General features: G+C 54.7%; 2 protein-coding genes across 3 annotated transcripts; both read left to right on the top strand.

Moving 5' to 3' along the window:
• Positions 1-3,614: 3,614 nt before the first annotated feature.
• On the top strand, positions 3,615-9,101 carry RPS5 (ribosomal protein S5). Of its 2 annotated transcripts, XM_058706623.1 has the most exons (6): positions 3,615-3,750; positions 4,525-4,633; positions 6,843-7,052; positions 7,213-7,341; positions 8,734-8,832; positions 8,980-9,101. In XM_058706623.1, exons 2-6 carry the CDS (start codon positions 4,526-4,528, stop codon positions 9,046-9,048), a joined length of 615 nt encoding a protein of 204 aa, XP_058562606.1. In that variant the 5' UTR covers positions 3,615-3,750; position 4,525; the 3' UTR covers positions 9,049-9,101. The 2 variants fall into 2 exon arrangements, with proteins under 2 accessions (XP_058562606.1, XP_058562608.1); XM_058706625.1 differs by lacking the exon at positions 3,615-3,750 and having other exon boundaries at positions 4,512-4,633.
• A 109-nt stretch (positions 9,102-9,210) lies between these two features.
• RNF225 (ring finger protein 225) lies at positions 9,211-14,793 on the top strand. Its single transcript, XM_058706621.1, has 2 exons — positions 9,211-10,057; positions 10,651-14,793. Exon 2 carries the CDS (start codon positions 10,662-10,664, stop codon positions 11,658-11,660), a length of 999 nt encoding a protein of 332 aa, XP_058562604.1. The 5' UTR covers positions 9,211-10,057; positions 10,651-10,661; the 3' UTR covers positions 11,661-14,793.
• The last annotated feature ends 79 nt before the right edge of the window (positions 14,794-14,872 follow it).

Here is a 14,872-nt window from a genome sequence, read left to right as displayed (position 1 = left end):
TGCTCAGGATGGGCTGGTGAGGCCTCCCCAGCCATTTATGTCACCCTCATCTTCTGCTCATTATCTCGTGGCTCCTGCCTCACATAAACACATCTAATTTTGTTGAGCTGATTCACCTCATGTATGGCATCCAGCAACCCATCCTGACTGCCCCAACTTTCTGCTCATGCTGTGTGTGTGTGTGTGTCTCAGGAGGCACTGGGCTTATCCCACTCCCTTTCTTGATGCTCTGGGTATCTGGACATTGAATGCTCTGACTCAGGGTCTTCTGTCTCCCTGTCCGGGGACAAAGTCAGGGCTCGGTATGGAGTCCTGTGTGGAACCTACCATGCTGAAGGATGATGGATGGAGCAGTCGCTGAGGAGCACTTGGAGGGCCGCTGCCCATGTGCCTACCCAGGTACACACGAAGGACTTGCCCACAGTTGCCGCACACGAAGGAGTGCAACTGCTGGCTATGTGGGTGCCCCAGTGAGTGAGCCGTTTCCACCAATGGCCGAAGGCCCCGTGCACTCCCTGGGGCTTCTCACTGCCGGGTCCTCTGGTGCTCGATGAGGATTACCAAAATTGGGACTTCTCGTGCCCATGGGTGCACTGCTGCTGAAGGAGCTTCAAACTCTTGCAAAAAAGTTCTGCTCTGGCTCCACAGAAAGGGCCTCTCCTCAGAATGAATTATCCGGTTTCTGCCCACCACACAAAGGCCTTATTGCTGTTGAGGCAGGCATGAGTCTGCTTGCACTCAGGGGGTTGCAGCTCCAATTGAAGGTGGGTACTGGCATTGGGGGTGTGTCTAGATGGGGGCTAGCTACAGGGTCTGTGGAAGATCTGCATGCCCTCACCGGTTTTTTTTGTTTGTTTGTTTGCTTTTAAATTTTTTTTTCCCAACGTTTTTTATTTATTTTTGGGACAGAGAGAGACAGAGCATGAACGGGGGAGGGGCAGAGAGAGAGGGAGACACAGAATCGGAAACAGGCTCCAGGCTCCGAGCCATCAGCTCAGAGCCTGACGCGGGGCTCGAACCCACGGACCGCGAGATCGTGACCTGGGTGAAGTCGGACGCTTAACCGACTGCGCCACCCAGGCGCCCCTGCCCTCACCGTTTTTATAGAACCCTGCTGCCTAAGTGCACTGTCCCACACCCCAGGGCTAATGCTGGGAGCAGCACCAGGAAAGCACCTCACTACATTCACTGGTCACATACACAGAGTATGTGGTTCTCACATACACAGTGAGAACCCTGGTCATGCAGGTTACTAGAGAGGAAGTGGGAGTCCCACATGAGGAACCCAACTCCCTCAAATTGTCAGTCACTGGATTGGGGCTTGTGCCAAAGTCACAGACCTGGGAGCCTGCATCCTAGGAAAGTTGTCTGGCCACCTGCCATGCCCTTTACACAGGCCCCTTACCTGAGAGGGGATAGCACATCTCTGTCCTCTGCCAGGAGTCTTGGCTCCACCTTGGGTCTCTCCTAAAGGCCCAATGCAGTTCACTGGAGTCAGTCTCAGGGACTCTTGTGAATTTTAGCTATGCAAGGTGACCATCCCCCCCGCTATTTCCCACCCCATGGGGTTTTATGGCAAGACCTCCCTCCTGCTCTCCAATGCACAGCAGGCCACTCTTTCAAGTTCTATACAGACGTCCATTATCAAGTAACCACCAGCAGCCCAGGGCATAGGATCCAAACTGGCCTTGTCTGATTCTGTTCTCATTTCTATGCTGAAGGGGGAAACTGATGGGGTGCCTGGGTGGCGCAGTCGGCTAAGCATCCGACTTTAGCTCAGGTCACAATCTCGCGGTCCGTGAGTTTGAGCCCTGCGTCGGGCTCTGGGCTGAGGGCTCAGAGCCTGGAGCCTGCTTCCGATTCTGTGTCTCCCTCTCTCTCTGCCCCTCCCCCGTTCATGCTCTCTGTCTCAAAAATAAATAAACGTTAAAAAAAAAAAAAAAATGAAGGGGGAAACTGAGGTTTAGGGGGTGGTGCCTTCTCACCTTCTGAGGAGAAAGGGGCAGGGTTGGGAGCCTCCCTCTGGATCCTGCTGAGTGCAAGGGTAACTGGTGCCTCTGCCTCTCAGCTTCCCTGCTTTCCCCAGCTAGCACCTCCCCAGAAACCCTAACCGCAGGACGAGGTAGGGCCCCTAAGGATCACAAAGTATTCTGCCAGGACCAGGTAGGAGTTCACTTATCCCCTCCTCATCCCCCACAGACCCCAGTGGTAGGCCCAAGGCTGCTGTTTGCACGCACCAGGACAGGGAAACGATAAGGGCCAGAGGCTGCAGGGGCTGGGGATATTGGTGCCCCCTTGCAGCCTGGGATCTAACCCCCTGCTTAGGCCACCTTCAGGGTATGTCCTTCTGAACAATGGCATGAACTGTGACTGACAACAGTCCAAGGAGGCCCAGAGTCTCTGGTCTAAAACACTCCCGAAATTGGGGTAGGGGCAGGGGCAGAGCCCTTAAATCGGTAAACAAACAGCTACTGAGCCCATACTATAAGCATGCTCACAGGGTGGTGGGCAAGTGGGTCACTGGAGATCTATCTATGCAGGACCCCTTCGGTCAAGTGACTGGGCCCTTTGGGGTCTGGCTAGAAGGAACATCCCCTTGGAGGCAGAGACCTCATCAGGAGGTAAGGAGCTCCATGCTGCCCCATTATCCTCCCACCAGCCGGCTTGGGTGAGCAACCACAGTGTTCGCTGCCTCTGGCAAGCCAACCAAAACAAGTCCACGTCCCAGCTAGACTCCAGGGTCTAGGTTTAGGAGGCGACAGACAGGAGGGGGATGTGTAGGGCGGGCACAAGATCTTCGAGTTGGCCACATGGTCACGGGTGGGGTACCCACTACCCGTGCCGACCCCCCTGCACCCGTCCATTGATCTCGCATCAACGCATGGCCGAGATGCATCAAACAGTGGGGTTTGACCCCCAGGCCACCTGCTGGACACAGCACCTGGTCCCACGTCCGGAGCTCCTCCCCTACCCTCAAGCTATGAAGAGGCAGCTGGAGCTTCAGGGGTCGAAGAGAGATGATGGGGGTACCCTGGCATGGGGTGAAGAGAGGTCAAACCGGAAAGGGTCCCCTCTGGGAGGCTCAGGCCCGCAGCAACCCCGGGCGTGCAAGCGTGGGGGAGGCCGACCTGGGAGAGGGGCTCGCGCATGCACGTGGGGGGGGGGGGGGCAGGACCAGCGGAGTGCAATCGTGACCACCAGACTCACTCTTCCTTCCCGAGCCTACAGCGAGCGCGTGCCTGTGAAGCGACTGTAACCTGGACGAGGAGCGACAGGGGTACCGAACCGGATGCCCTACTCAAAACCGGCGGCAGGTGGGGCGTGGAGCCCGCGGCGGAACACGGTGGAGAGCGCGAGCCTGACTTCCGCCGTCACTAGACATGGCGGCTTGGCCTCAGAGAATTCTCTGAGCTTGTGCAAGCCCCACCTACCCCCCCCCATCCTCCCCCCTCCCCCGCCCCAAGAAGGAAAGTACTGAAGGTTAGAACAGCCGCCAGGCACGCTTATGGGGCCGCTTCTGCAAGTGCGCGTGCGCAAAGGATTTACGGCTTTCCTTTGCGCCTTCACATTCTTGTTCCGGATTGGCCCTTGAACAAACCGTGTCATTTTTCGCACGCATTGTCCCCGCTGACCCGGAAGTTTTCACCTTAGTTAAAAGCGTCGGCCCGCGACTCGCGGTCTCTTCCTGTCTGCGCCAGGGCAGCGCGTGGTGCGCACCGAGCGATTGTGACTCCCCGGCTGCGCCCCCAGGTGAGGCGGCCGCAGGGTTGGGGGTCCGAGGGACGATTCAGGATCTTTTGGGGAGTCTTCATCGATCCTCGAGGCCCGGGGCTTCCCTAGGGGGTGGGCTCTTTCCTTTCTCTGGAAAATGTGCTGAGAAAACGCGGAGGCGAAGGAAAGTTATTCTTTCTTTGGCGTTCCGCTACCTCCGTAGCTTTACCCTGCAGCAGGGCTCGGATATAGTGGTTTGGCCCCTGCAGGCATACTTTGAAATAGGACGTTGCTGTTACTTTTATATGCGTGATGCACTTTGTGGCATATACACGGTTTTCTCTTTAGTAGCAGCCCCTTGGTGCTTGCCAAATGCCCCCTTGGTGTCGGACACGAGTGGTAGCCTTTGCTTTGATTTTGCACGGAATTCGTGTAGTGATCTTGATGACAGATAAACGGTTCTGTTTTATGGAAGAGGGAGCAGAGTGTCTAAATTAGTTTGACACTCCTAGCGTGGCAGAGCTCGTTAATGACGTGGCTGGGATTTGAACTTGAGCGGGTGCAATGTTACGGTATTTGGCATCTACTGTCTCGATACGGCCCGCGCAGCAGCTGTTGACCCAGGCCTGCCACCAGCTCTCCTTGGTGAGAGACAGCTGTTTCTTGCTGACAGCTAACTGGTTCTTCTAAGACTCAGAAAGATGGACCCGGATGTTTACAGCCTTTCTTGGTTCCACATAACTTCCCAACTTACAGGTTGTGGGTTAGTCTCACAGTGGTGGGTGTGCTTGGGCTCTGACAGTCTGTTCCTAGGATGACGGAGTGGGAGACAGCTGCACCTGCAGTGGCGGAGACCCCTGACATCAAGCTCTTTGGGAAATGGAGCACCGATGATGTGCAGATCAATGACATTTCCTTGCAGGTGAGGGGGCTGTGTGGTGGTTGTGCTACCCAGTTGGGTTTTGGGGCACACACGGATTCTTTCAGGAGGGGTCCCTGGAAACTTGTAGCTGTAAAGTTGAAAACCTGACAGGTAAAGGAGGGCTCCCTGGACCATCACACCTACATGTCCATTTTTTCCTTGTGTTCTTTTCATCTGTACACAAGATGGTTCCTTTCTCAGAGGTCACATCACATCCCACAGGGTTTTTGTGTGGGTGTTTGGGGGTGTTTTGTTGTTTGTTTTTGGATCATTATTTTGCATGTGAAAATCCAGTTGTCCCAACACTATTTGGTTTTTGTTTTTAGAGTTTTGTGCATTTTACTTAGCAAATTTAGGCTATAAGTTGTCTTAAGTTAAATCTTTTATACATTATAATAAGTTTGTCTGAATGCCACCATATGTTGAAAAGAATATTTCCCGTATCGAATGGTTTTAGTATCGTTGAAAATAAGTTGAGCCTAGCTATATGATATGGGTTTATTTTTGGACTCAATTCTTTTCTGTTCTGTAAATGTATCCTTAAGCCAGTACCTCACTGTCTTGATCATTGTAGTTTTGTAGTAGGTTTTGAAATCAGGAAATCAGTGGGAGTCCTCCCAGTTTGTCTTAACCCCTATATTGTTTTACGCTGGGCCTCATTAGGACTTTTGTGGGCCTTTCGTTAAAAAGAAATTATATTTTGTAATTTCATTGGTATAAAGGCAAATACGGTTTGAATTGTTTCTATTCCTTTTTCATTTTAAAAGAAACAAAAACATTTTTTGTTGTTTCTATACATATCATGGGATCTAGGCACTGTGCCTCATGGAGGATTCGGTCCTGTTTTTCACCCCGGATAGTTTGTAGTTCTGTTTTCCTTCATTTCTTTGTTCTGCGAGGGCTAGATAGCAAATATTTTAGTCTTTGTGGGTCATATGTGGTAGATATGTGTTGCGAGTGTAAGTGATGGAATGATCTTTGGGTGTATTTCATAGCGGAACAATTGACAATAGTCGTCTTCACGTACATGTAATTCCTCTGATTCCAACACCCCTGAACATTTTGGTGTTTTCTAGACATTTTCGTTAGAAATGATACATGTGTATATAGGAGAGATTGACGAATAATTGTGTGTGTGTTTAGAAAGAGTGGGGAAGGTGGTAGAGAGAGGGAGACACAGAATCCAAAGCAGACTCCAGGCTCTGAGCTGTCAGCACAGAGCCCGACACGGGCTCCAACTGGTGAACCATGAGTTCGTGACCTGAGCTGACGTCGGACGCTTAACTGACTGAGCCACCCAGGTGCCCCAAATAATTGTTTTAAAACAGTAGTTCTCTGGAGTGATTTCCCCCCACCTCCTTTAGGGGACAGATGGCAATGTTGGCTTATATTTTTGGGTGTTGAAACTGAGAAGGGTGTTACTAGCATACTGGATGCTGCTAAACATCCTGCAGTGTGTGGGGCAGCCCTTACACAAAGAATGTTCTGATTTAAAATGCCTATGCTGCAAAGTTTGCGGAGCACTCTATTTAATGTTTACTTTTATATTTGGGAGAGACAGAGTGCAAGTGGGGCAGGGGCTGAGAGAGAGGGAGACACAGAATTCAAAGTGGTCTCCAGGCTCCAAGCTGTCAGCACAGAGCCCAGCATGGGGCTCAAACTCACGAACCATGAGATCATGACCTGAGCTGAAATCAGAAGCTTAACCGACCGAGTCACCCAGGCACCCCAAGGAGCACCTTAAAATGAGATCATGAGGGGCACCTGGATAGCTCAGTCGGTTAAGTGTCTGACTTTGGCTCAGGTCATGATCTCACAGTTTGTGAGTTCAAGCCCCGCGTTGGGCTCTATGCTGTCAGCTCAGAGCCTGGAGCCTGCTTCAGATTCTGTGTCTCCTTCTCTCTCTGCCCCTCCCCCACTTGTGCTCTGTCTCAAAAATCAATAAATGTAAAAAAAAACTTTTTTTTAATGAGATCATGAGCTGTAATCTTGGTTTTCATCTTCCTTCCTCCTATTATAAGGGAAACACTCTTTTTAGTGACTTGGTAAAGTTACTTTTTGGGGATTTATTGTTTTGTGGCACACGGGCCTCACAGTCAAGCCCCCACAGGTGGACGGGGGCTATCCAGAGGTGGTGCTCAGTCCTTCTGGTTCCTGGCCATCCTGCTCCTGACCATGATCCCTCCATCCTCTCTCCCTGCTGCCCTAGGATTACATTGCTGTGAAGGAGAAGTATGCCAAGTACCTGCCCCACAGTGCAGGACGCTACGCGGCCAAGCGCTTCCGCAAGGCACAGTGCCCCATTGTGGAACGCCTCACCAACTCAATGATGATGCATGGCCGTAACAATGGCAAGAAGCTCATGACCGTGCGCATTGTTAAGCATGCCTTCGAAATCATCCATCTGCTCACTGGTGAGGTAGGGCTCTGAGGCCTGATGAGGCAGAGAGTGCCCTTAGTACACCATAAAGCCAACAGCTACCCCATGGCAAGCATGCCGGGGTCTGCCAAGTTTTAGGAGTGAGGACACCGGGGAGGGACGTAGGTTGGGTGTCAGGTTCATGGCTGCCTTCTCTTAGAACCCCCTGCAGGTCTTGGTGAATGCGATTATTAACAGCGGTCCCCGGGAGGACTCAACCCGCATTGGACGAGCTGGAACAGTGAGACGTCAGGCTGTCGACGTGTCCCCCCTGCGCCGTGTGAATCAGGTGGGCCTGGGGCTTTAGGCACATATGGATTGACGGGAACACCACTGGGCTCCGGTGTGGTTCTGCCTGGGGCAGATTGGCAAGTGGGAAGGTTTGTCCTGCCTGTGTGTTTTACTCAAAGTGGCCTTTCCTCCAGGAAGCCTTCCTGCATTTCCATCCCTCTGATGGCAGATTCTAGCTCTGGCCCCTTCCCTGAGCAACAGTTGCCTGAGGCACAGTTTCATTTGAGTATATTTTTACATACCATGTGTGGGTATATATTTTTTCACAGACCATTTGAGAATCAGTTGCAGGCATTGCAAACATTTTCCCCTTAACACTTCAGTGGATGTCTCCTAGGAACAAGGATATTCTGTCCCCACCATCAGCCTCAAGGAGTTTAACAGTGGTAGAATTATCTGATCATCCCATCACTGCAGCTGTCCCTAGCATACCTTACAGTTGTCTGTTTACTTTATTTTTTTAAATGTTTATTTTTTAATGTTCGTGTATTTAAATTTTTTTTAATGTTTATTTTAGAGCATGCACAAGTCAGCGGCAGGGGAGGGGTGGGGGGAGCAGGGGGCAGTGCAGACAGAGGAGACAGAATCTGAAGCAGGCTCCAGGCTCTGAGCTGCCAATACAGAGCCCTTTGTGGAGCTTTAACTCACAAGCTGAGGTAATGAATGACCTGAGCCAAAGTCGGATGCCTGAGCCACCCAGGTGACCCTAATGTTTATTTTAGAGCTGGGGGGGGGGGGAGGGGGGAGGGCAGAGAGGGGTACAGAGCGTTGGAAACTGGCTCTGTGCTGACATCAGAGAGCCTGATGCAGGGCTCTAATTCACAAACTGTGACAACGTAGCCTGAGCTGAAGTTGGACGCTTACCCAACTGAGCCACCCAGGTGCCTGTCTTAATGTTTCTTTGTTTTTATGAGAGTACATGCACGAGTTGGGGAGGAGCAGAGAAGGGGAGACAGGATCCCAAGCTGGGCTCTGCGCTGATAGCAGAAAGCCCATTGTGGGGTTTGTATTCATGAACTGTGAGCCGAAGTCAGATGCTTATCCAGCTGAGCCACCCAGGTGCCCCTATAGTAGCTGTCCATTTTTAATCGGAGGTCCAGGTCAAGAGCACACACTGCATTGCATTTCGCTGGGGTGGTGGGTTTCAAATCTCCTGTAATCAGGAGCTTTTGTGTCTATGCTTGTTTTTGTGGCCCTTGGTCTGATCCCAGATAGGCAGCATGCCACCTGGGCAGCCTGTGGGCTCCTGCTGTGTCTTGACTCAGTGGGCCAGTGGATGGCAACATGGTAACTGACATTTGTTGGGATCACAGAGTACTGGAGGACAGTGGTCCTATCTGCTTTGGGGGCACCCCTGCCCCCAGGCTTAACTGACCCCTGTGCTCCCTAGGCCATCTGGCTGCTGTGCACAGGTGCCCGTGAGGCCGCCTTCCGGAACATCAAGACCATTGCTGAGTGCCTAGCAGATGAGCTCATCAATGCAGCCAAGGTGAGTGAGGACACTGGGGTGGGGGTCAGTTCAAGAAAAGGCTCTTCCCGGAAACCAATTTGACAGTAAATTTCATATATTAAAGAAAAAGAAAAAAAAAGAAAAGGCTCTTCCAACATTCCAAACTAACCATCTACTTCCTTGCAGGGCTCTTCCAATTCCTATGCTATCAAGAAGAAGGATGAGCTGGAACGTGTGGCCAAGTCCAACCGTTGATCTCCTGGCTATGGCTCCAATAAATCTGTCTGCTCTTGGGGCAGCCTCACCCACCTGTGCCAATGTCTGTCCTTGTGTGGCTCCAGGAACTAGAGTGGGGATGGCAGTGTCCTGAGGAGCTGCCCACACTTCTGGCATGTGTTTTGGTCTGTGGGGACCTGGGATCACCAGGGAAATATTCTGTCCAGGAAGCAGCACTGACTCAGGACCATGGCACCCCGGGGTGCAAGCCTGGCCACCTGGAGTGTTCCGTGGATGTTGGAAATGAGACGGGTGGGGTTGTCCTGGCAGAGATGTCACTGTAGTCTGGGGAAGGGCTTGGTGGTTGTCCATGATATCTGGGTGGCTGCCCACCATCCTGAGAGGCATGTTCCCTGGAAGGAGCTCCAGGGAGAGGAATCCAAGGCCACAACCGTTTCTAGCCCCCTGTCTGCTTGTTTGAATGGGGCCAGCTCTGTCCAGTCCACTGTGGTGTCTGCCCACCTTCCACCCCAGAACTCCAGAGGTTCCTTGGTTCTGGCCAGGTTCCCCCAGGGGTTCCAGGCTGCCTCCCCAGTCATTTTGGGTGGTCAACACTGCAACCCAATCCTGGGCATCCTGTAGAGCCACTGCCACACTAGGCTTCTGATTGTACTGGGTGGCTGGGAAGTGGGTTTCTGAGGTGTTGAAGGCTTGGTTGCAGGGGTGTGGGGTGTTGGGGGGGGATTATTGCCCACCCACGAGGCCAGACTCTCCCTGCCCTGTCAGTCTGCCATCCCTCACCTGCCGCCCCCAACATCCGGCCAAGGTCAGGCTTGGTGTTCATGCTGGAGGGACCTGTCTGGGGGGGGGCAGGGCAGGCGGTCAAACAGGTCTGGTGGGTACCTTGGGAACCTGGGATCTGGAGGGAGTGGTACCAAGGCAGCACCCTCCTGCAGGGAGGGGCACCTAGTATGCAGTTGCTGGTAGACAGAGGACTGGGGTCAGAATTGGAAGGGACGTGCCAGCCAAAGGGAGGAGGCATCAACAGGTAGGAAGAGCCCAAAGGTCAGCTGGGGTCTGTCATTGTCTAGTTGGGACCCTCTGTCACCTGTTGGGCTTTCAACATTGCTCTGTCCTGCTGGGCTCCAATCCTGAAGTTTGGGTGTCCTCTTACCTCATCTTCCTCTCCTGGAGTCTGTGGACTCCCCAGAGTCAGTTCTTTTGGTGGGTGGGGGCATCCCCTTCTTTGCTCCTCTTGGTGTTGGATCCTCCTCATTGCCTACGGTCTTGCCTGGTGACTCAGGTCCTCTCTGCTATCCTCTCTGGGACCTTTTGAGTCTGTAACTTAGGATCTGGGCCCCCTGAGTCCATCCCAGTGTCTGTCCCTGTCCCCAATCCTCTGTTGTCTCATCTGTCCTGCCCCCCCCCCCCCCCCCTTCCCTAGTCCTGATCTTCTACTTCCTACTTCGGACACCCTTTTCCTCTGCTCCAACCCAGAGAGTCGCTAATTTTTCCCGTCCTCTCTGCTCCTTGGCTCTCGCAACCCCCCTTTCTCTGAATGCCCCCTGCTCTAGGTTGGGCCAGCCCCTGACCTTCGTTCTTACACGGCCTCCTTCCCTGGCTGACCGCCTCTCCCCTCAGGCCTCGTCCGGATGCCCTGCCCTCGGCCACCCTGGCTCCGCCGCCCCCGGGCCGCTCAAGGCTCAGGCCCCTGCTCCCCGGGCTCACTCTCTGTGCCACGCTCCCCGGGCAGGGGGGAGGGTGAAGACGACGAGGAGGAGGAAGAAGGGGACGGCAGCCCGGGCTCGGGCCCCATCCTGCCCCCCGCGTCTCCCGTGGAGTGCCTCATTTGCGTGTCCCCCTTCAACGGCGAGTTCAAGCTGCCCAAGCGCCTGGACTGTGGCCACGTCTTCTGCCTCGAGTGCCTGGCCCGCTTGTCCCTGGCCACGGCGGGCGGCGGGGACGCGGTGGCGTGTCCCGTGTGCCGAGCGCCCACGCGCCTGGCCCCGCGCCGCGGGCTGCCCGCTCTGCCCACGCAGCCCGGCCTGCTGCCCCGCGAGGCGCGCGCGCCGACCCCGCGCCGGGGCTCCGTGCGCTTCGACCGCCGCCGCGGCCTGCTCTACCTGCGGCCGCCGCCGCCCCCGCCCGGGCCGCGCAAGTCCCGCGCCGCCCGCCCGCCGCCGCTGCCGCCGCCGCTGCGCCTCGGCCGCCCCCTGTCCCGCCGCCTCTCTCTGAGCAGCCCGGCCTGGGCCTTCAACGCGGCCGTGGCGCTGGCCGTGCTGGTGGCCGCGGGCCTGGTGGTGTCGGGCGTCTACATCTTCTTCCTCATCCCGCACGCCGCCTCCTCCGGCCCCGCGCGGCCCCAGCTCGTGGCGCTCGCCCCCGCGCCTGGCTTCTCGTGGTTCCCGCCGCGGCCCGCACCCGGGGCGCCCTGGACCCCCGCCTGGACGCAGCGCCCCGCGGGCCGTGACCTGGACACTGCCCTGCCGGGGGCTGCGGAGGACGCGCCGCAGCCCGAAGGGGGCTCCGAGGACACGGCGGAGGGCGAGGGGACGCCGGCCAGGGCCCCGAGCCGCACGTGGAGGGCAGGGGCTGGGCCCGGCTGGGCCCCGCGGGGACGGGGCGCGAGGAGGGTGTGGGGGCCGCAGTAAACGCATCTGTGCTCCGGGTCCTATCTTCAGGCCTGGGGACCTCCGTGTCACTCTAGTGGGGCCCTGCCAGCACCCCTTGCCATGATTCTCCCGGAGGCCTTAGTAAGGTGCATCCCTTACCGATCGCCCACTTCTCCAGAAGGAGGCCTGGTGGGATCATTCCAGGCATCATCACCACAAAGCAGGGACCCTCTCAAGGACTAACCCCTGCCTTCATTCCCCCAAGGGGCCCTCAGAGAGCACCCATGACCCCAATCCCTGTGGACATCCGGCAGCTGAGGCTTATAAAGATCCCCATCTTTATAAAGGTCCTGCTGGGAGCCACTCCTAAGCCTGGTCTCCATTAGGATCCAGTGGGAAGTACCCTTGATCCTCATCCCTCGTGGCAGTCCACCTGGAGAGCCCCTCTGACCAGTATGGTGCAGGTACCCTGCTAGGGACACCATCAGCCCTGATCACAGGGCTCGACTAAGTGTACCCCCAGTCATCAGACCCCTGGGGGAGCACCCTCAGCAAGCAGCTGGGGCCGAAGGCTCTGATTTACTCACCCTTCGGACTCACTGGAGGTTGCTGGGGCCCCCCATCTTTGGAGGCAAAGCTGCTGCTGCTGTTAGTCTCTGGCCATGGTCTGGCCCAGCCCATTGTAGTCCTCCCCCTCCCCCCTCCTCCCTCCCCCACCAATCCCTACTGAGGCTGTGGAGTTTTCCACTCTGCTGCATACAGGCTGGGTCTGGGTGGCATCCAGCTGTTTCCATGCTGGTCCTGTGTTGCCTCTCTGTAGACATAGCTGGAACTTGAGCTTGGAGGGGCAGCAGTGGCCTGGCCAGGATTTAGGAGGGACAGATAGACCCTGAGCCTCAAAGACTAGCTCCCACTTGGTCCTGAGTACCAATTTGCAATGGGAGCCTCCACAACTCCAATGGGTCATGGCTTCTGGGACCCTCCTGAAATGCTGTAGGGGCAGCTCTGGTCACCTAGGCTTAAAGAGGCTAAGGTTGCCCTCTAGGTCAATGTCACACGATTTTGGGGGTGGGTGTTCCTGGATCTCCCTGGCCTGCTGGCAGGTATCCTGGCCACCTTAGGTTCTAGAACCTCCATCACCCCCATCTGCACTCAGTTATTGCACCTCTTCCTCCAGGGCTCTATCAACCTTTTTTGGCATCCTTGCCATTCCCCTAGGTGAAGCTTTAGCCCTCCCTGTGGACGGCAGCCTGCAGGGTTCCTGTCCTCCTCCTCTCAGAAGCCCTCCCTGCTAATGTCACTGCAGGGTAGATGGCAGCCACCTGCTACACAAACTGAACACGGGCCTTCTGTTCCCCCCAGGTCCTGGAGCCCACATCCTGTCTCACTTTGCCCAGGGTTGGGGTTCTGTGTTTTGTGGGTGGGAATCCAGCATTTTCCAGAGAGCAAAATGACTGCTATGGGGCTGGAGGCTCCTGTTTGACTTGTTTACATCTGTGTCCTCAGTGCCTGGCATACAGAGGGGGGCCAAATTGTATTCTGGGGAGTGACAGCATTGCAGGTGACAAAGAGGCAGCCCAGAAATGCCTATGGACACTCCAGGCCCAACTGTCTCCCAGTCACCCGGATCTAGGCATGTCGGCAGAGCTCCTTTTGATACAAGCTGCTCCTTCCAGGTGGAAAGCCAGAGGGGGAACATCAGGACATTGAAGGGAGTGTCTTCCCAGACCAGTTCTTGTTGCACACCCAGGTGTCAACGTCACCCACAGGGGCTGGGGGCAGTGTGCTGGGTCACTGGGCAGTCATAGCCCAGCCCACTCAGGGAGGGAGGGGACTTGGTCAGGCAGGAACAGGTTGGTGGTCTGTATTAGTTTTCTCTGGCTGCTGCAACAAATTACGACCAACTGAGTTCCTTAGAACAACACACATTAAGTATCTTATAGTTCTGCAGGCCTGGAGTCTTGAAATCAATTTTGCCTCAATAAAATCAAGTGTCCTCAGGGCTAACTTCTCTGGAGGCTCCAAGAGAGAATGTCCTTAGCTTTTCCATCTTCTTGAGCTGCATTCCTTGGCTTCTTCCTCTATCTTCATATTTTATTTTATTTTATTTTATTTTATTTTATTTTATTTTTTAAGTAACTACGTCTCACGTGGGGCTTAAAATCACAAACCCAAAATCAAGAGTCCTGCGCTCTACTGACTGAACCAGCATGCTCTATCTTCAAAGGCAGCAGCCTAGCAGCTTCAGATCTCTCTCTGATCTGCCTCCCTCTTTCACTTATAAGGACACTGTGATTGCATTGAGCCCACCCAGATAATCCCAATTTCCTCAGCTCAACATCCGCATCTGCAAAGTCCATTTTGCCATGTAAGGTAACAGATTCACAGACTCTGGGGATTAGGATGTGGCTATCTTTGGGGGACATTATTCAGCTTAGCATAGGGTCTCAGATATCCCTCTTCTCATTCCTTCCCTCCTCCACCCCAGGCTGGGAAAGTGGAGAGGGTCAGGAGTTGGATCCAGCTGGGGGTGTCAGAAAGGGGCCCTTAGCTGGTGGTGCACAGAAGAGGGAGAGACAATGCTGTCTGCTTGGAAGGAGACCTTAGAAATGTATCTTCAAAACAGCTGGCATCAAGGTAAAGGGACCTGGAACAGGAAGGTGGTGACTGAGGGCAGTGGGCAGGGCTGGCCCCTCCCCGCTGTCCTAACTAGCTTCCTCTTAGGGGCTAGGGAGAGTAAGAGAGTGCTTCTCCACTCTCACAAATGGAAACCTGAAGCCTCAGTCTTTCTTTCCTTTAAATGAGGCTGATGACAGATCCCAGGGGTCCTGAGCATTCCTGTCCACTAATTACTACCTTGATGCCTGCCCACCTGCTGCCCACAAACAAAAGGAGCTGCCCCAAACCACCCTGGGTGACTCCTCCCCATCCTTGCCTACCAGCCTATGTGGCCACCCAGAGCTGTGCTTTCCCAGCCCTCTCTCTGCCCACTGCATCCCTGCTGCATAACCACCCCTCACCAGCCCCAGGCTTGTTCCTTCTTCTAGGTCCTGGTGCCTCTGACTACCCAGAGATGGGGCATCAACCTCAATGCCTTGCATGGTGCCAGAGATGCCAGATGTTTGTTCTTTTCTCTCTAAAGTGGACAATAAACATTTTACTTGCAGGAAAATTTTGTTAATCGACAAGTATTTATTGAGCACCTGCTGTGTACCAAGGGGGGTGCCTGGGGACACCTCAGGAACAAAGAG

The sequence above is a fragment of the Neofelis nebulosa genome, chromosome 17 (genome assembly GCF_028018385.1).
Source record: "Neofelis nebulosa isolate mNeoNeb1 chromosome 17, mNeoNeb1.pri, whole genome shotgun sequence".
In the NCBI taxonomy this organism is placed as follows: Eukaryota; Metazoa; Chordata; class Mammalia; order Carnivora; family Felidae; genus Neofelis; species Neofelis nebulosa.
This window is presented reverse-complemented; position numbering and strand designations above follow the sequence as displayed.